The 27509-nt window shown below is 40.3% G+C and overlaps 1 protein-coding gene across 4 annotated transcripts in view; it reads right to left on the bottom strand.

Annotated features, from left to right (window-relative positions):
* scube1 (signal peptide, CUB domain, EGF-like 1) overlaps window positions 1–27509 on the bottom strand; it is a 101836-nt gene that overhangs the window by 8482 nt on the left and 65845 nt on the right. For 2 of the 4 annotated variants that reach the window (XM_067490443.1, XM_067490446.1), the window contains 12 exons: window positions 14981–15103; window positions 9330–9446; window positions 7943–8065; window positions 7669–7788; window positions 4571–4669; window positions 3400–3516; window positions 3084–3242; window positions 2764–2967; window positions 2524–2685; window positions 1758–1925; window positions 746–907; window positions 441–638 (listed from right to left, as the gene is read on the bottom strand). In XM_067490443.1, coding sequence (XP_067346544.1) covers window positions 441–638; window positions 746–907; window positions 1758–1925; window positions 2524–2685; window positions 2764–2967; window positions 3084–3242; window positions 3400–3516; window positions 4571–4669; window positions 7669–7788; window positions 7943–8065; window positions 9330–9446; window positions 14981–15103 — 1752 coding nt within the window. The remainder of the gene's footprint in view (window positions 1–440; window positions 639–745; window positions 908–1757; window positions 1926–2523; window positions 2686–2763; window positions 2968–3083; window positions 3243–3399; window positions 3517–4570; window positions 4670–7668; window positions 7789–7942; window positions 8066–9329; window positions 9447–14980; window positions 15104–27509) is intronic. The other 2 variants (XM_067490445.1, XM_067490447.1) reach the window with 1 other exon arrangement.

Raw genomic sequence — 27509 nt, 5'->3', positions numbered from 1 at the left:
CTGCTGTGTTGTGGTTGTCTGGTTTCCCTGATAGTAGAGCTCTGAACTCTCCTCACTGCACCAGACAGCAAACATTTTCTTCTTGTATTTTGGGTCACTGTCCCACTACGTTTGTATGTGTTGTCTGGCTATTTCACACGTCCATGAGTTAAGCAACACCCCATGAAGGGAACAAGTGGTTGTAGGAGTCTTGACTGTCATATTATAAAGAATGTGCAGCATTTCATTTCACTTTCATTTTATCTGTCAAAGGTAATTTGTTGCAGTGATCACAGGTAAACTCACTTTTGTCACAGTGACACAGATATTCACACATCAACATTTTCATTCAAATTATTGCATATGTTTTAAAATAAAATGTATTTCAAAAAAAGCATCATCACTAAGTTGCATTAGTGCAAATCAGTTCAGTGTCAGTAAACTGGTAAAACTTTGTTTACCACTCTTCCTCATGACAAGCACGTCTCCACACTCGTCCTCAATGGGGAGGAAGATCTCTGGTACCACAATGAGGATCCGCCTCTTGTGTGGTGGGTTAATGGTCCAGACACAGTCTACATTGGATGGGTAATCTCCAGGGTAGTTAGGAGACTCGATGTAGCCAGTATACTCTCCCAGTTCACCTCCACACAGCTGGTCTGAGGACAAACACAGGATCAATGTCTGTCTGTCTCTGAAGTTTGTATTCTCGTAGTACCTAGTCTCTCTGTGTACGAGTACTTTAAGTCTCCTTATATAGCCTTACTTTTGCAGTGGGAGACGTTGGTGGCACCATCAAAATCTGTCGTAGTGTTCCCAGGGCACGTGATGCAGTAGTTCTGCCCAAAATCTGACTGGTAGGTTCCTGCTGGGCAGCGGATACAGCGGTGGGTACTAGAGTTGTAGTAATGTCCAGGAGCACAGTGCACTGAGGAAGGAAAGGATGCAAACAGTATGAAATGACTGAGTATAAACAAGACACACCACACATCTGGGATATTGTCCACGCCTGGAATACAGAACAGGCATAAACGAAGCACCAAATGCTGTTTGGATGAATTTATAATCGGCTCGTTCAATTTATCACCTCATACACATCTGCACACTACTTTATGACTGACAGTGAAAGTGCTGACTAATGGCTTTTGTCATTTATCATGTACCAGTCCCTCTGGGCCATTTCCTCAAGGAGTTTAGACACAGATTACAGCTCTTCACTCATTCTGCCCTGAGACTTCAACTTCCACTCAAATTAGAATAAAGTCCTCCCTCTTCTGCTCTCTGCTTTGGATTTTGCTCATCCAACACCACCCTGTATCTACTTTTGCTTGTCATGCACATTTAAAATGTGAAAATGCACAGTCAAAGTCGTGTCATGTATCATGGACACCATGTTAATGATTATAGACACGAATTTAGGTTCAGGTCACCAACATGTTCTTATGATAAGAAGCATGCTGGTTGAGAAAAAATAAAAACTCTCAAAGAACCACTATAATGTGCAGGGCAGGAGTTGCCAAAGTTAATGTTGTAGGTTGGGGTAACTTTTAGTTGCCAAACCTTGTCAAACCTTTGTCCTGACATCTTGGACCAACAAGTCAATACTTAAAGCTTAACCTGGACAAGACAGAGCCTCTGATCTTTGGTTGCAGTCCTTGAGTAATAAACCTTCAAATAAATGCCCCAGTACTGGACTGATGTGTACTAACCAGAAGCAGACCCTGTACAAATGTGCTGTACACATTTAGAGATGAGCAAAGGCCGACACCAAACCTCACCTTTGGCCTCACAGTCCCTGAAAGACACTGAGCCTTCATACTTGGTCATGAGGCCTCCTCCACAGGGGAAGCAGAGGACTCGGCCTGGTTCAGGCTGGTAGGAGCCCAGCGGACAGGGCTGGCATGGACGAAACCCATCAGCAGAGAAATAACCTGCTGGGCATTGACCTGAGGAAGGGACAGCAGAAAAACAATCTTTTTTTTAAATTTTATCAGGTATTAAAGCATTTTATTGTCTCTTGAAGAGAGTATGATAAATATGATAAAATAAAATTTTTAGACTGACAGTTTTTAGTATCATTGATTTCTTTGCCCTACATATTCAAAATAACATAAATTCAAATTCAATCCAATTCAATAAAGTTTTAAAGAACTGACACAATGTCAGAGTGTTTCTCAGAGTAAGAAAAATATCGCTCTAATTTCAACTGCATTTATACTGTAACTGGTCTGTGGCACTGTCTGGTGGATGTAGCTCAGATTCACTTTGCTTTGATGACCACAAGGTGGTGCTCCACACTACATTTCTTATAGACTCATAGCAGAAAATCAATTACTGTCTGCCAAGTAAAAGAGGAAAATTAGAGTCTTCTTCTGACTTGCATGCAGGAGGAAGATGTAATATAGAGATATATCAGGGTTTAAATCTTTTGTCCAGACTCAGAATGTGTTTTACTATGATTAATACTGTGTAAAGGTTCTGTGGAGGGTTATCATGTGACCTGGGGCATTTTAAATAACTAGTAATGTCTTCATGATAAGTTACCTCCGCACTGAGACACATTCTTGGCTCCAGCAACACCCTGTCCTTCAACGCTGGGACATGGCTCACAGGACAGCTGACCCACTGTGTCCTGGTACGTACCAGGAGGACACTGGACACAGTGCTCCTGCTCTCCGCTGTAGAAAGTCCCCAAGCCACAGCTCACTAAGGAGGACACGGATGAGCAACAGTGCCAAGGACATCATGACATTAAGTGACAGCTAGTTCAAATCCCAGACTTACCACACTTTCCATTTTGTAGGACCTGTCCAGTGCTGCAGGCTTCTGCTCCCTCTGGTAACCTGAATGGTTTCTGAGCAACTTCATACTCTGTTCCAGCGAATTGGATGTAGAACTGCTGCTTGTTAATAGACTTCCTGAGCGTCCGCATGGCACTTTGCAGCTTCTGCTTCATCCTCTCCCGCACACAGTCCACATTACAGGAGTCTGAGGCAGAAAATCTCCTTGTTTATACATATATCCACATTCTATAGCCTGATAGACTCAATAAACGTTGATGCATAGTGGGGTTAGATGAGACAAACCATGGAAGTATACCACACCTGATGCTTCCTCCTCCTTCATCTCCATCTCAAACTCAGCCGTGATGTGGGAAACCTCCTTGGAAGGAGATTTGCGTCCTCGCCGGCGCTTCTTGGATGAGTCGCACTTGAGGTTCACAAAAGTCACCTGGCAGTCATCTGTGCAGGGGAATTGGGCTCCTTCCCAGTTTGGAGGATGAAAGGAGGAGCATTGTCATAAGTTAAAAGATACATGTTTTGTCAAAAGAATTTTACAATTACAAAATGTTGCAAGTTCAGTTTGTCACCTAGTGGTAAAAAAAAAAATTACGACCAATTTGTGAGAGCACTTCTTTACCTTGCAGGGTCTGCTTGGATGAATCTCTGTGTTTCTCTTTGTTGCGAGGTCTCAGGTGGCACTTGGCATCTTTGATCTTAAACCTGGCCTTTTGTTTGATGGGTGGCACCAGTGTGTCTTTACACAGCAGAAACACAACAAAACACTATTAAACATGACACAAAGTAGTGCCAAGAGATATATAAAGTAAATGATGGTACATTTGATGCTATCTGTCATTACAGTGCGTATGGTTCGGTTTGGTAGTCTCAGTTTTTGTAAGCTGGTCAAAGTGGCCAGTATGGTGATTGGTGTGGACCAAGCCCAGTTTCATGACCTTCATCTTAAAAAGGTCATTAGGAGGATCAGAGGATCATCAACTGTCCCGATCACCTACTTTATAACATTTCAATCTCTCCTTTTGAAAGTTGCTAAAGTATGTCTAAAACTAAGACACAAACCTTCCAACATTTTTTCTATTTTTTGTAGCCTTGGAGAGACTATAGATTTTAATGTAATAGAGGGTCTGTCTTTTTGTTCTTAGAGTATCCCAACAGAAGGTATAGAGTTAATTTCTCTATAAATCCTCTTTTATTTTGTATACTATATTGAGGTTCATTTGAAGTTTGTTTGCTCTTGTTGTGTATTGTTAAGCCTGGCTGCAAAGCACATTTCCTTTGGGCTAATAATTAAAATGAGATGGCTGTAATGCACATAGATCCATACCTACTGTATACAGCACCCACATGCTGAATGTATGTGTTCCACCTACACTATGAAAAGTGTTTGGGGTCTAACGGTATCATGATTGGGTATAAAAAGGGAATTTGAGATTAGATGTACTGATGGGGCAAGGTTCATCAGACTGTGGAAGCAATGAACACAGTTTGTCACTGAAACCCACAAATAATTAACTCTACCAAACAAAGAAACAGTCATATATAAACAAGATCCAGAAACACATCCTCTTGAGCCCAAGCTCACCTCAGTGCCTAGACAGTTTCCTTGGAATCTAAATTGTCGAATTAACAATTTTCCGAGCAATACTTTGCGTAATAATACTTTTTCAGTAACAGAAGCCATCACGAAAACATTTTGCAGTCAAGATAACTTGATATGGGAGTCTAAAGTTCAGTACTTAGTTAGACCAGCCCTGAAAACTACGTTTCCCATCATACTTGGCCTACTGTACCAGCACAGGTGGGTAAAGCAGCGGTAGCATTCCTCTTCGGAAGAGCTTTACCAGACTGAACTGGCACTCCACAGCTCAGTGTGTAGCTGTTCTCTGAGTCTGTAAGAAACACACAGAAACACATGCAAAACACATAAGAATCCAGCTGCAAAAGAGAGAACACACATGTTGATGAGAGGCTGGGGGGCTCAAAGTTCATGCCAGGTTGTTCTGTTGTGTATGGAAACATGTATGTTCCGTCTTGTAATAAAATGAGCAACGGTCACAGTGTCCTCAACACTGACTATTGCTACAAAAGAAATGTATAATGGTTGTATGGCCTTTCTGTTCTCATGTGCTCAAAACCAGACATAAAGCCCATTTGACCTCAAACCCTGATTGATTAATTAAAGGTCCATCAGTCTTTCTCTTGTCATGCACACTTATACACAAAAACACATTTCAAGTAAGAAATGAGGAGTGAAGCCTTCTGAGGTCATAAAAGCAAAATGATTAAATAGGAGCCCAGGCTGCATTCAGCCACAGGAATTTTCATGGCTCCTTCCACCTAAAATTAAGACACACTCCAAAAAGACAGAAAAACAAATATTTCACTTCATGCCTGAGAGCTATCCATCATCCTCACACAGTGGCTGCCAAGTTAAATGCAGTGGGAGCCATGCAGTGGAAAAAATGGTGTGATCAAAGAATGCAATCGATTTACAGATGTGTGTTAAGTACTATCGCAGGAGGAGAGACCGGGGTGCCAGCCAAACTGCTGAGACGGGTGAAGCCAAGAAAACCTTACAGAGAGAAAAACACATTAGTTTGAGTGGAGAGTCCCCCTGAGAAGCCCACAAATACAGCAATAAAGAACACGAGTGTCTTCATCAAGCAGCAGTAGCCCGGAGAGGAAGGCTGAAACAGAGAGGCGTACATATGAGCTCTCACCACTAGAGGGCAGCAACATTTGCAGCATGAAAACTAATAATGCTGAAGGTCAATACGTCAATAAACAGTGATGTACAGGAGCAAAACAGATGTTATGCAGTGGGTCACTGGCTTTATTTATAATTTATTTTATATTTATACAATATAAACTACAGTCATTTTCTTTTATTTTGCACTGCATCAATTATTGAAGGTGAAATAAATTGAAAATTAGTTTAATTAATTTCCACTATACTGTGGACATACTGTGCATATATCCTGAGCTAAACCTAAAAGTCCCAAATATGAATCCCTGGGGCATCACTATGATGTGTACAGGCTTCCTGACTGTGCATTGGACAGTAAGACATCACGTTGAGCTACAGGTACTGTAATGGGCATCAGTGTTGGCATTTCCACATAGGTGAACCAAAATCATAGCCTAGGTATTGGCGAGAAATGTGTCAATCATGCTGCACCAACTTGCCATGTACACTTTGGGAAGTTAAGTTAAGTTTTATTTGCTGTCTAATCATTGTTTACATTACTGAATCTGCAGATTACCATGCACATTACAAGCTATCATGAAAAAATACATAATATTGTGTGTTTTTACACAAAAGAACAAGTGGGTTATAGGAGGGATTGGCACTGATATTATTATTCTGAGGAACACAAAATGGGTTTAATAATAACTGCGGTGTCATGACTGCTGTGAGGAATCAGGTTACTGGAGTTATTAGACAGATTTGTTTGGGTTTTGTATATATCAGTATCAACAACCCACTTATTGCATTATACATACTCATTATTGTTAATATCGTTTAGATGATAGTGATCTGCTGTCTAACACAGGGGTCCAGTAACTCTTATTGATGTTCAGACGGGTCGAAATCTGGTGACTGCAAAGGCCTCATGGACTATGATTGTGGGGGCAGTGTCAGTGTCATATTCTTAACTTCTGCAATATAAAACAAGATCATATTTACAAGCTGTTGTGAAAACTCCGGCCGCAGTACTTCCTGCAAGCTACAGCTGTTCAAATGATTTCTGGGGCGCATTGCTAAATAAGGAATTACAGTAGATTGACATGACTTGAGTTGATTATCTAATGTAATATCTTTCAGGTTTGAATTGACTAAACACATTTGACCTAGGTAATCATCATCAGGTGGGGCAGGCATATTTGAAAAGCAAGAACGGCAGGGACCGTTGAAGACCAGGGCTATATCCCCCCTGTGCCATGTGACCCTGACCTCATGCTTAATAGTGCATCTCATCCCCAAATACTGAACACTGATCGAGTTGAGCATAACAAGACTGTGTTGATGTGGTCAGATGGTCTGAAAACACCAAGAAACTGCTTACTTAGCACAGACTGGAGCTTTTCCATAACCTGGAGCTTATTGAGTCAACAGTTTCTCTAACAAATTCTTTTCCAACTGTTGTATTGATAACATTACCAAAAAAAATATAATATCCATTCCAACAATAAGGCACAAATTACTTGAAGAAAGAAAATAAAGTCAGTGGGTTTGCCTGGAGCAGAAAAAAAAAATGAGATAACCTTTGTTGGGGAAAAAAGAGAAAAACAGAACAACACTTTGGCTCCATGGGCAATAGAAAACATAACAAATGTGAACTCTGACGGGAATCAGCTCATTGTTCTGGAAGAGCAGAGGTGACTGAATGACTCATCTCAGATATGAGAAATGCGACATTACACAAGAGAGGACTGAGGCCATGGACTTTATTGCACCTTCTGAATCCACTCAGAGGCTGAAAGTAGAATCACTTGTTATTTTGTTGTTTATGTGAAATAATGACTGATATTGGTAACAACACTATTTAACTGGTTTATTTTATTACTTCTTCTCATTCAAACTTTTGACTTTGAATTCCTCCCACATCTGGATTACTGCTTTTTTTTTACAATAGTGTTATACGTGTATGTATTTTCCATTTTGTTCAGTTCTCCTACAACCCTGTCTTCCATTGTTTGTCTTTGTAAATGTGCAAGTTCCTGTCCTCTATTACATAATGGAATGCACTAAAATGTGTATCCATGCCTCACTGGCACATCCTTATTGAACCAGGTTACCATGGAAATTAGGTGATAGGTGAAGTGGGTGATAAGAAAAGATAAAATCACATTGCCATATGCAATTAAATAGAGGATTCGTATGTACCTGCCAGGAAGAGGGCGTTGAATGGGCAGGAGAGTGAGCAGACCTCTGCCCCTCCGCTTCTGGTGCAGGTCAGTTGGGCTCGGGGTGCTGGCTTCCCATTGGGCAAACATTTCACTGTCTCTGAAGAACACGCAGAGTCACATCACCATGACAACCACGTGCACAGATGCACAGATGCACACATCCACCAACCCACACACCTACCCCTGTGTTCAGGCACGGTATGCCACACATGGGGGATACTTACACATACACTCACAGAGTCGGTGCTTACCGATGCAGTCTTTCTTGTTCCAGTGGAGTTTCTGCCCAGGTGGACACACGCACTCGTAGCTGCCCTGGGTGTTAATGCAGCCATACTCACAGCTCCCATTGTTAATGCTGCATTCATCTATATCTGAGACACAACCGCAGAGAGCAATATAGTCAATATTCAATATTTAGATATGCCACACGCCATATTCCTTCAATTTCTTAATGATATTTAATGACTAGGAAATTTATTCCTCTCTTGATTTTTGCTTTTCAAACGTTTTTGTAAAAAGTCTTGTCTTATGTAGATTTTGACCAAGATACTAATTGTCAGTAACTGGAGTTTCAAGATACAGGTTGATTTACATTTTGATCTTAGGGCTGCTCGGGTATGGCAAAAATCCTAATTATAATCTTTATTTTCTTTAATGTAGTGATCACAATCGTTCGACTCTATTACTTATTGACTTCCGGAATCACCGTGCATTTAGAGAACTATTTTTAAACTATATTCTTACGGTAGATTTTTCTTGAGCTTTCAAATAAATATAATTCAAATAAAGAAGAAACACTGTAAGTTGATAAATAAATATTAGTTACAGCATAAAGGAGACTGTGCAGGAGTCTTCAATGTTTCTGTTAGATTTATTTTTGATGCACCTCTGGCACTGCATACCTCTGGCTCTTTTCTATCACAATAAAACGACATGAATGTTTAAAGAATGTGTAGAATTTGGCTGAACTAAATATACCACAGCCTGGCTAAAGGAGAGACTTTAAGCTTTTATTAATTGGGGGGGTGAAAAGAACAAGAGTGTGTTGGATTAATAACAATGAAATAAGGCAAAATCATATATATTATTCTTGATTATTTGGTTTTTACTTTGACTTCACTTTTTTGTCACACTTGCGCTGCTCTTACTGTTTAGCATGGATGAATCAGATTCTTGACCTGAGTATGATGCCACCTGTGGACACTGCTAGTAACGGTACGTGACAGAGGTCAAATACCACCTATGCTACTACTTGTCAACACAATAAGCATCAACAGGCTGCAGCTGGGATTTTGCTGACTCCATCAGTGACCTCAGTCCGTCCAATATCAGGTCATTTCAAGCTACATGTTGAGAGAGCTGCAGGTGCAGTACAAATGCAGTACATGCATACACACACTTTACGCACACAAACACAGAAGTTATTCCAGGGTACTGAAGTGTGAGAGACATTTTAGCATCGGTTGTTTGGACCTTTACACTTTGAAAAACAATTCCCTTTCACATACACACACAGATTCAATCTACTGTCTCACACACTACAGCTGTGTCAAGCAGCCATTTCCAGGTCAGCTTCCTGTTTCATATACTTGTCCCCTGCTGTGGTGAGTGAGATTAAACTGAGCATGCCCTCACCTCCACAGTGAGTGTGCCCATACAGGATGTATCCTTTGTTGCACAAGCACTCGAAGCTGCCAGGGTAGTTGATACAGGTGTGGTCACAGGTTCTCTCAAAGGAGCACTCATCAATGTCTGAGGTAGAAGAAAGAAATACAGGACTGCTGACAAAACCAGTAGCAATATGCAGAGGTAAGACTACAAAAGACATCATTTTGAGTCATACATCATCTTATTAATATGTGAGCAAGCTCATGTTCCCTTTTTGGAGATTACTAATAGCAGATGGACAATTTGACATCTTTATAGCTCATAAAATAAATGATGGAATTAATGCTGCAAGTCTAACATAATGTTGTGTTCTGTAAAACACTTTAAAATCATTTGTGTGCCACTAAACCCTGTTTCACATATAACCTGCCTGAGGCTGATTTCTCCTGACATTGTCCGGAGTTGCATTTCAAACATATGATGCACAGTGGGAAATAGTCTGTGTTAGAAGCATCAGAAACAACTCCAGCAGTTGATCGGTAAAAACACTGTCAACACACCAATGCTACACGCTAATGGGTGCAAGATAAAGTCCGGATAATGTCGGGCGCATCGAACTTGAACATTTTCGTTCTCACATACACCCCCTCAAGACAAAGTAAGGAGAATGTCAGGATTCCAGTGCATGTGTGAAAGCAGCTTAAGTGATTTGCACAGTACCTAGTGTTGTAAGACAAAGGCGTGTGTTCAACTCACTAAAATGGGCGCATGCAAGATAATCATCCTGAAAGATCCAAGAAAAACACACAGACACTTGTTTGACAGGAGGATGTTACATTCTAACAGAAACAGTCATCTTATAGTTAATCCTGAACATACAGACAAGAACTACATTGTTTGGCACCGTCCCACACAAAAAAAGAAGAAACCCACAATTTCCTTTCAAATAACTAGAAAATTACAAAATTAATAAAATGTAAGAATTTTAAGAAAAAAAAATTATTTTTGATTCAACTACTTATTTTAAAAAATACAACAAATAAAAATACCCCAGACAGATTAGTTTGTAAAAAAGGTAATACATTACTGGAATTATATTATATATTTCAAACTGTTTTCTGCAGTTAACATCACATGTCTTCAGTGTTGTAATCAGTCACTACTTTTATTTACATTGAAGAAAAGTGATTTTGGTGGGGGGTTTTTTTGGCATTTGTTTTATTTAAATATTCTGTGACAAAATATATTAATAAATAAAATATTGTCCTAGCCTCAGATAATGGACTCATCTCTATACTTGTTCTGTTAGAGCTTAGTGCTGCAGTCGATACCATTGATCACAACATTTTATTACAGAGACTGGAACATGAAATTTGGATTAAAGGCACTGCATTATGTTGGTTTAAATCTTATTTAGATTCCAATTTGTTCACGTTAATGATGAATCCTCCATGCACACAAAGGTTAGCTATGGAGTTCCACAAGGCTCTGTGTTAGGACCAATACTTTTTACTTTATATATGTCTCCTTTAGGCAACATGATTAGAAAACACTCCATACATTTCCACTGTTATGCTGATGATACCCAGCTATATTTATCTATGGAACCAGATGAAAATAATCAGTTAATAAAGCTTCAAGCCTACAAGGCATAAAGGCCTGGATGTCCTACAATTCTTTACTTTTAAACTCAGACAAAACTGAAGTCATAGTATTTGGGCCCAAATATCTCAGAAATATGATGTCCAACCATATTGTTACTCTAAGTCTGGCCTCCAGTACTACTGCAAGAAACCTTGAAGTTATTTTTGACCAGGACTTGTCCTTTACCTAACATATAAAACAAATCTCTAGAACAGCCTTCTTCCACCTATGGAACATTGCCAAGATTAGGAGCATCCTGTCTCAAAGTGATGCCGAAAAACTGGTCCATGCATTTGTTACCTCTAGGTTGGACTACTGTAATTCCCTACTTTCGGAATGCCTCAGTAATTCTCTAAAAAGCCTGCAATTAATCCAAAATGCTGCAGCAAGAGTGCTGACTGGAATTAGCAAGAAAGATCATCTTTCTCCTTCACTAGATTTTCTCTATTGGCTTCCCAAAAAAATCTAGAGTCGAATTTAAAACCCTGCTTCCTACATATAAAGCTCTGAATGTTCAGGCTCCATCATATATAGAAGACCTCATAGCACCATATCATCCCAGTAGACCACTTCAATCTCAGAATGCAGGCCTACTTGTGGTTCCCAGAATTTCCAAAGGTAGAATGGGAGGTAGAGCCTTTAGCTGTCAAGCTCCTCTCCGGGGAACCAGCTTTTAAGTCAAGGCTCAAAACCTTCCTCTTTGATGAAGATAGTTAGTTATACCCACCCCCCAATGCACTGAGCTCCTTTCCTCCTCTTGTCCCTCTCTCCTCTCCTCACACCCTACAGTTATCACTACTTTATGACATAAACTCTGTGTGTTTTCTCCTGTAGTTGTCTTTGTCCTTCTCTGTCTCCCTCTCTCTGTCCCTTTCTACAAGTGTCCCCGGCTTTGAAGCTGTGTGTTTTCCAGTTAGCAGCTACTGGTCCTAACAACCTGCCCAGTGTTTTGTTGTTGCTTTTGTTGCTCTTTTCTTTTCTCTCTCCACTTTCTTACTAACCCCAACCGGTCAATGCAGATGGTTGCCAACCCTGAGCCTGGTTCTTTTGGAGGTTTCTTCAGTTAAAGGGAGGTTTTTCTCTCCACTGTTGCCTAGGGCTTGCTCAAGGGGGAATTTTTGGGTTCTCTCTATACATCTTTATAGTCTTGACTTTTTTCTGTAAAGTGCCTTTAGATGACTTTGTTGTGAATTGGAGCTATATAAACAAAGCTGAGTTGAATTGAATCGAACTGTGAAATGAAAAATTAAATGCAAAGTCAGAGTTATATTTTTTTTTTCTGCAGTGTTTTCTCTTTTCATATTTCTGTCAGTTTTAAGTTATTTCAGAGTAAATTGTGCGTTTTTCTTTTTCATGGATGCATACTAACAATTTTGTACAAGTCTATTTGCAAATCATCAGATCAGAGCCAGCTGTGCAAAGCAGCTGACTTTTACTACAGCAACTAAAACTAGAAACCAAAAAAGAAATGGAACGAAAAAAATGGCCACATGATGAATTTAACAAAGTGATAGAATTATTCCTGCCTCTGAATACCATTGACTGAATATCAGGCATTAGTGACATAAATATCAAAAATATACACAGTAAAATATAAAATCTATACATTGTTCAGTGTGATATGTTTTGAAGTTTGCTTCTCCACTTTCAAATCTCGTGCACATGTTGGCTTCACAGGTTCCCCTTTTCTGTCCTGTCCATGATGTTATGACTGCAACACAGTAATTCAATGCTAGAAGAGACCACTGAGACTTTATCCTACATTAGTAGGATTAGTGGTTTGCAGACATAGCAATCTGACTAACTTATGGACAAGCACAGCCTCCTCACCAAAAACTAAAGAGATCATCCCATTAATCACACTGGACATTATAGTAAACAAATAGCTCCACACTAGATTGGGACATTCTATGAAACCAAACTGGAAAAATTTGGCTGGAATGAGTTTGGTTGCGTATATGTGTGTGTATGCCTGTACATGTGTCTATAAGTACTCGTCCAGCACCCAATATTATTAACCTATCAAAGATGAACATGAGGTTTCAACCTCACCTTGCTTATTTCAGGCTGTTATGCTGGCCTTTACAGAGGCTAAAAATAAGATGTGTTATAATGGAGTTTGTCATGCCGAGGAAGTTGTTAAGGCCTGAATGTTGGCTCAGTAAATACACCAGGCAGCTGTCCATGGGAGGACTTACAAATAGTTTGCCTGTTTGGAGTTAGCCCACAAGCAGAGTTTACATTAACTGAGCCTGACACACAGGAGCTGCCTGAAACTGTTTAATGCAAAACGCACATAGAGAAAAGTTGTTGTTTTTTTGTTCTGTTGAGGTGTTTTTTCTATGACACACACCCTCGGTCATGATCAGGCATTTTGACACTGATTACATTTATCTACAGTGCTGACAACAGTCTCTCCACCTTTCTAAACATTTAGAATAGAAGGACTCATTTGTGGAAATGGTTTATGCAACTATGGCCAACAATCAATCTTTTAGCTTCGGCTGCTTAGCAAGCTTTGGCATTTGCCCCACATTGGCATGTAGTGTATCACCAGAAGCTATTTTCTGTGGAAAAGCAGAAACAGAACAGAAAGCGCTGACAGATTAAACAATATATTTCATTTTCAGGTCATGAAGCTGAACAGGGCAGTTGTCAGTGGTTGGGACTAATGTGGCAGACTCAGAAAGGTGCGTCAGAAACAAGCACTTATTCTGTGATGTGGCTAACAACACTCAACACCACATTATTAAAGACTCCAAGGCAGTACTGACGACACACAGTTAACACATATACATGCACACGTACACACTGTTTGGTGGCTTTGGGCCGGGGACAGAAGCACCTTAGGGTTTTGTTGTTAATAAAATAATTTTGTGTTTGTCTGTTTTTCTTTCTTGCTTGCTTCAACTTGTAACCAGGAATCTGCCTTTGGTCCTAACACTGATCAAAAGGAGGCTTCTACATTTACTCTACAGACCCAATCTCAGTAAGGAAGTCAGCTGCAACAAGCTTTAGATTTGTCTGCAGTAAAAGATGACGGGGCTCACTTGAGCTTTATGTGAGTAATGGACTTGTAAATATTAAATGTTTTTAAGGAGCAATTCGACATTTATGAAAATATACAGTCCATTTCAAAACTATTGGTATTTTGTTGTGTAAGATCAAAAGATAGATATAAGATTAAAGTTCACAATTTCCACTTTTGATGCTGTTGTGTTAAGCAACATAGTAAGATAGCACCTTCACATATCAGATGAACCAAATTGAAGGTGAGTAGATGTATTGGAACTATAGGGAGAATAAAGTCAAAGACATTATTTGGTTGCAAATCCCTTATTCCAAAAATGGGGTTTTCTCCCTTTAGTCTCCTCCTAAGCAGTTTAAATGCATGTTCAGTTCGGTTGAAGTCTGCTGACTTAGTCAGGGATTCTTACTGCTAATGAGGAGTTTGGATTTGTTGTATGGCCTCTGTATATCTCCTCATCAGGTTTTCTTCAACTGGGTGTTTGTTATACCATCACTCCAGCTCTGTGGAGGTTGTGAGGGACTTGTTGGATTGTTGTCAGCACCTTAGGGTTGTGCTATCTACTATGTTGCTTAACTTGTCCGTCCAATACCGTCTCAGTTCAATTCCACATATAAAATTCAAGTCCTCTGATTCAAAATGTGCCACGAACTATGTCTTTCAACATATCAAGGTGTAAATACCATCAAATAAAAGCTGGAGTTTTGAACTTACAGCCACATAAAAATGATTTGGCATTGTCATCATACCCAGAGTTAAAGGAGAAGATCAATACCGTCTCAACACATCTGCAGGAACATTTTCGCTTAGCTTTAACACTAATGCAAAGTGTATTTTTTCACTGGCACAAAGTCAAACTCTAAAAGGAACTAATTTCCCGGTTGACTGAAATTGATATTCTCATCCGACACCAGCAAAGTCATAGACAATTAAAAATGTCATTGTGTCTGAGTGTGTTTAGAAGTGATCATAGGAATCTGTGATTGACGGCTGTCCAGTCACTGACCTTGGCATGTGCGTTCATCAGTGAGCAGTTTGTGACCTTTTTGACAACTGCATTCAAAGGAGCCCACTGTGTTCCGGCAGAAGTGGTCACAGCCTCCATTGTTCTCCTGGCATTCGTCAATGTCTGGGTAAAAAAAACACAAAAATCAAGACAAGCCATGAGCACACATGGTTGTTATAAATAGAGGTTTAATCAAAATGGAGGTGAAAGTAGAAATATGCCCATATGTTTAGTACTTGCTAACTTTACTGGGAATGAGGACAGAGTGACTTGTGGTGCAGCCAAAAAGAGAATAAATGTCCCAAAGGAGCTAAATCTAGAACAAGACAATAAGACTAAACTGAAAAGTGTAACAGAGAAGACACCCCAGTGAAGGCTTGGCGAATCGATGTCTCACAAAGACATGCATTGTCCCTTCACAGAAACAACAGGTAAACTGAAATTTTATGCTTCAATTTATTTCTCCTTTCTTATTTTTTAATTGACATTTCAAAATAAGGTGCAATGTTTCATCACAGTCTGTGTAGTGGAATGGTACTTGTATAACTGAGCTCCAACAGGCAGCATGAATCAGGTTGTGGAGCTTAGGGTCTTTCATAAGGATCCCATTGTCTCATCCAATGAGATGCTCATTACTTAGAAATAATGGAGTGTAGCTGCTGGGAGTGGGGGAGCGAGGAGAGACTGAGACTGAGACTAAGGAAAGAAGAGATTATTTTCATATACAAACTTGCTAGTACTAGTTTGCAATCTTTTCAAGTTCATGGTTTAGCAACTCACAGCAATTACAAAGTTAAAACAAGGGAAGTGAAGTATAGAAAACGTAAATCACAAGATAAAACTAAGACAAAACTTTATTGTTCTTTCTTGGCAGCAGTTTGATGTTAAACTCAATATAAAATGCTGAATGACAAGGTATTAAGATGCTGGTAACCTTTATATTGGTCCCACAAGCCTGTGGTCCTGGGAGAGAGTCTCTGCCTAAACGTAATGGAATAAAACCTAGATACCTGAGCTCTAGCCCAGGTGTGGTGCCAGAGCCACAGATTGAAGAAAACAGCCAATGCTGCTGCCCCAAAGGCAAAATGCTCACTTCCAACTGGAAACGTACTTTTAGATCTGATTTCGCACTTCAACCCTCTCACCTTATTCACCCTACAATACCTTCACATTACAACACCAACTGCAAAATGTATTTAATATTTGGTGATTAGTGGATTTTTAATACATGGAGACAAACACTTGTCCCTTTTTTCCAATGTACACACTTCCCATATTTTAACCACAATGTTTCCTGCTATAATAGAACTGTAGAAGAGATCAGGCTTTGAAGATTTAAAGAGTGTGACAGAGGTTTGGAAGAATACAGAGGCTAAGCCCTTTTTTAAGGGTGCAATTAAGTGATGAAAACTAAGGGATTAACAACTTAGTCTTGAGTCAGAATAATCGAGCGAGGCACCACAGTGAAAGTGGTGTCAGGCTTCACTTACTGTCTTGCCCAATTGAGCAATTTGAAATAAGTACTTGGTCGGGATTCACTGACCTTTATTGTCACAATTACAATAATTGTGTGGCAAAAAATTCACAAACTACTGTCTCCCATGCTAAAGTTTTATGTTTTTCCTCCGTCGCTTGACTTCCTGTTGGCTTCAAAATGAATATCAGTCAGTACCACTGCGTGCACTTCTGAAACTTTGGGTGAAAAAAACTAATTATGCTGCCCCTTTATTTAAATTGTACCACATACCAGCAACAGAAAAAAAGCCAATATACCATACATACACTGCAAATACAGGGCTTTATCACACAAATGTACAAATGTCTCTTTTTTGAACTGATCTGTTTGGCAAATATTAGGCTATCTTGGATGATTGGCTGGGTTTGCTAAATTCAATCAATATTTAAATTCTTTACATTACAATAACAGCTTCAAAATCAGTTGATGGTACACTAACTTGTAATGAGGCAAATGGCATTGGAGCTTTGTTAGGTGTTAAGTTTGTTGAGTGTGTTAAGGCTGTATCACATATAAACTCTGGGCAACGTTAGGAGAATTTAGCTTTGGACATTGTCCGGAGTGGCCTGTCACAGATGTAAGAAAAAGTTGGAGATTGCCCCAGTGAGAAGAGTCCTCACGTTTGAAAATCCACTCAATTTCCATGCATCATCTGCACGCACAGGAGGTACAACATGATGTAGATTTAAAATTTTTGAAACTATTTAGTTTACGGCAGTGCACCTAATGATAAAGGTTCAATCCCTTGACTACAGCAGCAGTTGAGTAATAGAAAATTCATTAATACACCCACTCGCTCACTTTTAATCCTCCGGGCGATTCGGGGTAGAAAAGCGCCCTGCGTGAACGGGCTCACGCACATAATACGGACATTGCAGTGGGGGGCCCGAGGATAAAGTCTGGATAACAGACGTTTCACTCTGACATTTTCTTTCACACATGCACCCCCTCCTGAAAAAGTCCGGAGAATGTCAGAACTCCAGTGCATGTCTGAAAGGGGCTTTAGTAAGAGTGAGTAAGTGAGTGAGCAGTCTGAGGGCTGTGTAAACCAAATAAGGGGGCAGAGGAGATCAACGAACAAAACAAAAATGGAGTCCAACATGAGGATTATGACATGAGGCCTCTGTTGAAATTGTAGTCTTTTTTTGGCACCAGGCAACAAAATGCTAAATGATTTTGCTAACAAAGGAGCTGAAATGAAAGGTAGTTTCATACTCATTTTGGTTTTGAACACTCAATACACAGGATTTAAACTGAGCAAGCACAGTGGTTTTGTTAAGAATTAGGCATCAAAAAGTTTTTTTTGTGATCCATCGACAACTACAGTCACGAGGAAAATTAATGGCACTGTTTGCAATTATGTCTGCATAACTTGATAATTTACTGTGATCTGATCCTCACTACCAGATGTACATACAGATGTAGCCCTTAAAAATGTCATGGTTTTTGTGTGTGTCCACTGGTGGTGTTCCGACAGGAATGCAGTGTGTTTCATTTATAAAAGATTCATTAAATCCAACCTGCAGTTCTTCTTTTCAGCCACCAGGCGTCACAAAGTGCCGTTTTCATCCCAAGTCCACAGTGATGAACCCTACTGTCTGTGGATGCATTAACAACTTCTTTATTAAAACTAATTTTAAATCTGATCTTTCATACAACTGCTTTCATAACCCTGACTTTTTCAGAAGATGTAATGAACCAAAGATTTTTCAATAGATTGTGTCTGTGTCTCTTTAACGTGGGTTGTGAGGAGATTACTTTACTCTTTTATACACGTCACCCCATCTCCTAAAAGGTTCATAACAAACTGCAAAATCAATTTGTAGGGAACATTTGATTTTGGGTTAAAGCCCACTGCAACATTTCTTGAATGAATCGATGCATTTACCTACGGACACGTGAACGCTTGTCCATCACTATGCTGGAGTGGCGAGCTGGTAAAGTGCAGCGCTATAATGGTAGATTTGTGAGTTTGATTCCAACTTGTTCCATGAGAGAACCATAACCAGAGATCAATCAGCTTTAAAGCCTTTTCATTATTAAAATAAGTTCTCCTCTGTTCCACTAGTTGTAAGCACAGGTCCACGGATCACTAGTTTTGGGCAAACTACACAGATGCTCGTGGTGGAAATTCTGCACACTGTAACAGATTGTGGGTAAATATTGTTAAATGTTACGTGAATTACTTGGATCAGTTTATATTTATCACGGGCTGTGTTCATGTTGTATAGCAGCTCCTTCTTTCTCATCTCAACTTTTGCACGCAATGACAAAGGATTTGTAAAAAATATTTATGCAGTTATTTTCCTTAATGGTAAATAAATCGGCGCTTTTCTACCTATTGGCACTTAAAGCACTTTACATCACACACACACACACACCAATGGGGGAGCGGCCATGCAGCTGGTCAACACTGCTGCCACAGTCACCCCTAATGCCAGTCCCATGAATGGAGAAACTGGTGAGGGTTACGTCAGAGTGGGCATTCAGCGTAAAAACTGTGCCAAATCAACAGGTGGACAAATGATCTGCTGTAGCAACCCTAAACTCACAGGATGAGGAAAAAATAAATCCTTATAGTTTAATATTAGAATTAACTTAAAAGTCTTCTCCTAAGTGATCATGTTTCACATATCGGCCTCTAAAACTGCAGGTCTGACCTCAACCTGCACTAAGTTTGAATATATCTGTTTATCCAATATCAGTCTATAAATTTTACCCGACGTTTTCACTTTAAGTGTTACGTTTTCATGCGGATCTTTCTGCCAGAGAACAAGCGTCTGATTTACAGTGCTGGCCCGTGGTCATAGCGATTTTAAATGTTGTGATTAAGAAAAAGTAAAAGCTGGTGTCAGCTTTTGGCTAAACTACAACTACCGCCTCCCAGTGCCGTCAATGCGCTCATCATTTTTAAACTATTTTACGTTCATTTATTTATTATTATTGTCCTTATAGGCTAAATGGTCTGCACTTATATAGCACTTTTCTATCTATTGGCACTCAAAGCGCTTTACACTGCTCCTTATTCACCTGTTTGCAATCACATAGCTACTATGCAGTTGGCCAACTCTCGCCGGGAGCAGCTAAGTTGGGGTTCAGTGTTTTGCTCAAGGACACTTCAACATGTGAGTGGAGGAGCCGGGGATTGAACCAACAACTGCAGGAGTGGTGGACAACAGCTCCAGCTTCTTGTGCCACCGTCACCCCGTGAGTACTGTGTCCAACATGTAGTTCAGTGTTATTTACAATTCGTTTTAAACTAATCTAATCAAGAAAGCTAATCTTACAGTCTTTGATGAGTCAAAAACTGTGAGTGCTGTTTTTCAGGGAAACAAACCGCACGTGATCAGACTGAATGTGCGCTGTCGTTAGCATCTAAGGGACAGTTTCCGCTTGTCAAAGTGTGTCTCGGAAAACAGGGGACACGGGCACTAGCTGTTAAACCTCCTCTGTCCTTTAAGGTGGGGGAAAACACAAACACAAATACAGAAACTCCTGTAACTATAGCCCTTTTCAGACATACGGTGGAATTATGACATTATCCTGACTTTTTTTAGAAAGGGTTGTATGTGTGAACAAAAATGTCTGAATAAAACTCTGCCGATTATATCCTATGAGCCCCCTAGAGCAATGTCCCCATTATGCACATGAGCTCGTGGGTGTAGCACTGCTCTGTGCCAAATCCTTTGGACGATTAAAAGCGATCGAGTGGGCGTGTTAGTGATGTTTGCATCACTCAATTGCTGCTGTAGTGGATTGATTGAACCTTTTTTATTAGTTGCAGGGCTCCAATGTGCAACAAAACACTGTTTAAGGCGCAGTTTGTCTTAAACTTAGGATGAATATAATGAGAGTAAAACAGCGCTACAACAATTCAAATTATTTGCATCACTGTGTTTTTTTCATGGGTCGGAAAATATTTGCTGACTCCATGCAGTCTCTTCTAGCTGATTATTTTGGGCATTATCAAATATCAAACTTCAGCCTGATAAAGATCGAAAAACACCAGCAAGCTACAGTAATTGTCAAGTAAAACCAGTTTCTACTGGTTTACTATTTAAACTGAACATTGTTAGATTGATGTGATCACATAAACAGTGATACAGTGATACAACACCAAGTATAAGCCTCATTTTTCTTTTATGGTGAGAGACTATGTGCACTTAACACAGTTAAGTGCATATACTCTTCCATATAAACACTGAAAATAGCAGTCATGTCTGAACAGTAATTATCTGTGGGATCGCTTGATAAAGTCTGATTAACTAAAGCATATTTAGCTTCCATGAAACGATATGTTTGGGAAAAGTTTGCTGTTCTCATGCCTAATTGAATAACACTGGATATACTGTCATTACATGCCATCCCGCAGGACCAACCAAGAGAAGACCAATCGTGTTATGAGTGACGAACTCAAGCGGCAAAGACCGATACTTTTAATTGCTACATGAGCAAACACAATATTTCTAAGCTGGTAAAACACAGTCATGATCTTTAATGTCTTTTATTGAACACACCCATTAAACATACAAAGCTGTGGTTGAAAAACTTATAGTAATAGGAACAATAGGCTTCTGAAATCTCTTTTTTGTGAGGGCGACTCACATCATCTCTGTTCTTGTTTCACTGATTGGACTCAGGGTTTGCTAACACCTGACTCAAGTTGACATGGCAGAGGTGACAAATAGACTTTTATTTTGGGGTCATTAGATTAGTGTGTTGCTGTTGCATGGGTTGCAAACTTCAACTGGTGCACAGGGAACAAAGAGTCTTAACATGCATGTTTACTTCAAGTGACAATGTTGTTGTAATGCAATAACAGCCGAGACAGGCACTGTGGTGATTATGACTGGACATAACCTGCATATAGAGATCCACCATGGGCTTACACATGCTGACATTACCCATTGCAGGGACCAGGACAAAACCAGGTTTTGATCCGATTCTGATTGTAGAGCATACTGAAGATAAAGCCGGTTACTAGTGTTTGTAGGTTGTAGACACTTCCATTAACAGAGTAAAGAGGACACGAAGAGCATGGAGAGGTCCAGTGAACACACACTGTCTACTGGCCCTCATGTAACATGATCAGAGCCCTTATAAACAAGGTGTTTTTACAACAGGGTAGACTCAGGACTCCCTTGCCTCATCATCATCAGGGGCCTTTGGGGCTTCGGCATCTACGCAGGAATCCACAACAAGCTTGCTGCATGTCATTGTAAATATAATAATATAGCAACTTGTATGTCCAGCTGAGCTCTGTCACTGGTCTTTTAAAACAATTGTTCCTCCGCGTGGCTCGGATTGTCCAGTGGCTGGTGAAAAGAGCATGGGGGTCAGGTCACTCAAGTACAGTAATGACCCGAAAGATCAAAAATTTGCCACTGTTTAACCCTTGGTGATGGATTTATATAGATTATCTGCTTTTAATTTCTCTTTTTTTTCTTCCTTTTGTTTGTTTAATTGTGTTCTCCTCCCATAATCTGTTGTCTCATGTCTAACCTGCAGTGCCAGCTGCCCCAAAGGATCAATCACATCTCATTCCCAACTTCATTACTGCAGCCTGCTTACAGAGGTTTGTAGGGTTGAGCCGTGTGAGTGCGACAGGAGAAATATGTCCCCTTTCCTCCTCTTCGGGTTACAATAACCGAGCATTTGCAGAAAATTAAGACTAAAGACGCAGATTCTTTAGTCTCACCTAGGAAATCCTGCATCAGTTCGAATTTAAAAGAACCGCTTACTAGCACTAGTAAGAAATTCTGGATTCCCCAGTCAGCTGAGTTGGTAAGTAAGAAAACAGGACCAACAAACAAACACTCTCTCTCTGCTAACATCGCTCTGATGCTATGTAAAAACAGTGGATACCACCCCAATGCAGACACACAACTTTGTAATTATACTGGCAGCCACAAACACTGGCAGGACCACCACATCTACCCGCACTTAATGGCCACTCTGGGAGTAGCTGAGCTTTATAATGGACTATATAATTACCTTTAATGGGGCTTAAATAAGCTTTGAGTATAAATAAATGCATTAAGCCCCCACACATCTTGAAATGATACAGTTTGGAGAAAAGAGATAGATACAAGGGAGGCAGGAGAGAGTCACAGAGACTAGATGGTGGCCTGGCATGTTTGGCAAGGTTTATTCTCTGTTTGTATTGCGAAAACTTCATTCTAATTGAGCACATCATCCCCTGAAGCAAAGACGGGAAAAACTGTAAGGAGCCGACAATGGCTTTGTCTTTAGAAAAGTCTAAAAACTCTGCAACTGTGTGATCACATCACTGTTCACATGAATGCACGTTGCGCTCAAACATCTGAGTTGCCAGAGTTCAGTTCGAAGGCATTTTTTAATGAGTATGCTCGGAATCAATGTTTTCTGTAGGACTTAATGTGGATGAGAAGAAATAACACTCGGGACTGTCTCTGCCTATTTCACCTAAAAGTAAAATATATGCACACAAATGTGCAAACATGCACACACACATGCACACACACACACACATTGACTGATGTTTCTCACATAACGTTTCCTCAATAATCCCTAACTCTTTTCATCTCTGTCTGCCCTGAGAGACAGCAGTCATTTGTCACTTTCACCATGCAGGGCCTTCACTTACTGCTGTGTCTTAGGCACACAGACACACACAAACACACATGCACACACATTCATAGGCTGTCTCCTGGGATCCATTTCTACACTAGAAGATCAGTATCTCACTTTGGCCTGTGATCAATAGTTCCATCCATTTACCTAGTGCTGTGCGTCCCTCTAAATACCTCACAGGTCTACGGGGCAGCAGATTCACTCTCTGCTGCTGTGTCCATGTAATGCACAAACTGCAGGTTTCCAAATGGCACATTCAGGACTTTTGGGCTTATTTTAACACTACCCAGAACAGCGTTTAAGAGCAAGTTAACAACCAAAATAAAGAGATAATAAAGTTGGCAGAAAGAATGCATTTCCAAATGAACACAGCTAATAAAGGTTGACAGACTATAAATGGAAAGTCAGACAAATGTTGCCAAGAAATAATTTACAAACACCATGTCAAACTTGTTAAAAGAGTGAAAAAGCTCACTCTAACATGACATGCTGCTCTAATGCATTTTTAAGATGAAGCTTCACGGTTCATGCCGCTTGTGTATTCAAAGTCTTTCCAGCACTTGCTTAAATAGATTCAAACATGCTATCCTAAAGATGTAAAACTGTTTAAAAGACAAGTTGTTTGCGGGTTTATATCTTATGTCAGCCAGGGAGGAGTATCAAAAGGAGGACAAAGTAAGGAAGGAGTTTTGTCATCAACTCTGACAGTCAAGTTTCCATCCGGATTTAGCATTAGGGTTAAGCCATTTCAACTAATTTTCCATAAAATCCTCAAAAGAAAATGTCACTTAAGTTAACTGAGTGATGCATATTAAACAGCAGAAAATGCAGAAGAGACAGAAGGTAATTAAAAGAGCTCTAGTAAAAGCTTAACAACAAGAAACGATGATGGAAATGTGACATGGTGTTTGGCAGCAGGGGAACCAGTCAATTAGATGTAGCTGAAAAGTTCAGAGTACAGCATCCTACAGGGTTTCAACTTCCCTGAGGTGAAACCTTTGCCTGATGTGACACTGAGTAATTCATTTGAAGTCTCCATGAGCCTGTCAAATCTATTCTGGCACCTTTTAACAGTTTCTTCATAACTGAAACATTCAGCCTCCTACACAATGGAATTTGAATTGAATCTACTGGCAGTTGAAAAGTGACCTCTAGGGAATTCTCTGTTCTTTCGGGGTAGATATTTTGGAAATGAAGTGCTGGCTGTAGAGGAAGCTGCAGGCCAAATGAGAAGGATTGCTAACATCCACCTCAGCCAAAGGAAACAAGCCTCCACCCCCCTGCCTGCTCCTGTGTGAGCCTCGGGACTGTGTTTGAGAAGTTTAGTGTTTGGATTGAGAAACCCGACTCCAGCAAAGACTCCTGCTTCAGGGCTCAGCTGCCTGATTGAGACCCAGTGACCAATCCAATTGATCAGTGCTGGGGCTTACACCCTCCTCCACCTTTGATGGGTGGAGTAAAAGAACCCTAATTTCTCACCCCTGACGCGAGCACCCAGAGGCCAATCATTGGGTCAGGCAGTTATGTAAGAGTGTCATCTGTCTACCATGCTCCTTGGAGAAAGACAGAGACAAATTGAGCAGGAGTAAAACTCTTGTCACTTTTAGACTTAGGAATGTGTCTACCCTAGAGGTACGAGCTACACACTGGACAGAGGAGCTGTGTAGTTTTAGTAAATATTCCTAGTAAAAAGCAATTAAATGGAATACATCTGCAGAAACCTAAAACTCAACAAATAATTATGGAGAGCATACAGGGTATCTAGCTTTCCTGTAGAGCGTCAGTTTTCTTCATAGAATGTTGCCAGTGGGAAGGACAGACATCAAACCAGGATGCAGCGTGTATTTATTCAGGTATGAAATAAGCCCCAGTGCTTGATTCTGTTCAAAAACAAGCACTCCGTGGGGCAACGTGGGCCAAGGGAAACTCTCAGTTTTACACAACAATAAAACAGCTAGTGAAGTCAGACCAGTTAGGCTAGGGTAGACTGGGGGCAGTGCAGCAGTCATGAGAGGTGATGGAGAACACTAGTACGCTATTGTAGCTGGTGATTGTGGACATCAAGGGGCCACAGAGGTGAGACTTCTCACTTAGGCAAGATGGACATACATCCTTCATTCACCCATTATCTGTAACCGCTTATCCTGTTCAGGGTGACGAGGGGCTACAGCCTATCCCAGCTGTCATTAGGCGAGAGACCGGAAACGACCTGGACAGGTCTCCCGTCTATCTCAGTGCCAAGACAGTGAGACATACACAGACAGATAATAAAATAAGATAATGTAGCGGGAAGTCAAAGCGCGGCAGAAGAAAGTACAAATGTCAAACTTTATGGCAGTTTTTGAATGGTGTCGATAGCCAGCACTATGTCAAAATAAACTTTCATACAGGTGAGGATGTGCTGAAAATACGACACAGACTTTTGGTATCGAAAACAGTGTTTAGATGAAATATAAAGGAGAAATCAAGGGTATTCAAACATGACCAGATATACTGTAGACTCCAGAGGGTTAACTACTCCACCACAATGCTGCCTGGGACATACACATATATTTACCAATTACCATTTACCATTTACACATATACTCACATACTACAAAAAAAAAACAAAACAAAACACAGATATGCAATTTTTACCAAGTGTAATTTGGGAAAAAATACAATACTAAAGCTAATTTAATCTGTAATCTTTTTTATTGTAAACAAGCTGTTTAGTAAGTCTTTGAAAACTGCAATAATATAATATATCTATAGCAGGACACAATGAAGGTTGCCACTGCTCTCTAAAAACAACATTGCAGCACACCTGAACTTTGCTAAGCTTATCAAGGTATCGTAAAGTGTATGTCAGGGTGACTTTCTGCAAGCTGAGGCTCAGAAGAAGCAGGGGGATCCAGCAGGACACTGAGCCTAAACATTGAAGTAAATGTACTAGCCTCAGCTTTGGAGTGTGACCCACAGTGAGAGCCCAGACTCCAACCTAATAGAGACGCTGTGAAAGGTGCTCAAGAGAGCTGACATCCTCATCTTAAACCAAGAGTACAACAGGAAAAAAAGCTAATTTGCCCTGCAGTTGAAACCTTTTAAAGGGGACTGTATAAAATAGGGATAAATATTGTGGCCCTGCCAGGCTGCATGTGTATGTCTGTGTGGTTTCAGGTCCTCTCAGGTAAAGGAGGAATGCAGGCCAGTGGGGACGTGTCTCAGGTGCCAACACACGCTGTACTGTACAACACAGTACACGACCACAAACTTTCCACAGAGACATACATAAAGCCAGCTTTCTATAAGTGTGCAGAATACAGACTTGCATTCAACTGAAAGTGTTAATTAATCTGCAAAAACAAAAGCATGCATGGACACACACACATACACACACACACACACATACACTGTATACAGTAACTCATTCAACCTCCACTGTGAACCTTCTAATCAAACATCTGGAAACTGTACAAAAAATGTTTTCCTCCTTCTCTTTCCCTCCCTCTCCCTTACTTGCTCTCTCTCTTCCTCAGTTGTCGGCACCAGAGCCCTGTGATGAAACGCCTCCTCAGGTTGGTGTGTCTGTCATCACGACAGAGTGAACCACCTTGTCTGTCAGTGTAGATGAAAGGGCGCTTATCACACTGGTGGGTTTTAAACATGCCCTACATAGTTTATATTGAAATGATTATGATAGACAGGCACGAAAGGGCACATCCCTTATCTTTAGAGCAAGGTAGACACAGCTGGAAAGAGAGAGAGAGAGAGAGAGATGAAGTGATAGCTGCCTTTCTCTATGAAGCAATTTAGTGGCATATTAGATGGGACCACCTTACAGCAGGGCACTTTTCTATCCCCTAAGTAGTATTTTTGGTAAATTGCTAAATAGCAGCTATTATACCTTTTACACTAAAATACACTTCTAGCAATACTGTGATTACATGTGCCACCAGGGTTGACACACACACACACACACCCACACATGTACATAAACACACATGCACAGACTTTAGCTGGAGTTATTGATTAGCTCCCTCTCAGACAGGTACTACATGTGTGTGCTGTTCCCAAGGTTACCAGAAGCCTCTGTCACAAGGGACAACTAAAAACTAATAGCTCATAAAGGTCCATGAGAGCATAAGAGCAGCAGCATGAGGTTAACTACAGCTCCTACTAAGTGCAGAACAGACACAGAAAACGAAAGGAAGGTAGTCTATTCATTTAAAATGTTGTACAACTTGTTTTCATTGGTTGAGTAAGAAACTGCCATAACATAAATGAAGTAGGCTAATTGAAGCATGTGTGATCCACCCCAGATACTTGTAATACAAAGGTGGAAGGAGGGCACAAAGTCAGTAGTACTCCTTCTTTCTTCTTCTTTACTCAGGTTGAAGTACTAAGCCTATGCTCTAAAAT

Source organism: Channa argus, chromosome 21 (assembly GCF_033026475.1).
Source record: "Channa argus isolate prfri chromosome 21, Channa argus male v1.0, whole genome shotgun sequence".
Lineage (NCBI taxonomy): Eukaryota > Metazoa > Chordata > Actinopteri > Anabantiformes > Channidae > Channa > Channa argus.
Note: the sequence above shows the minus strand (reverse complement) of the source record. Positions and strands in the feature narration are given on the sequence as shown.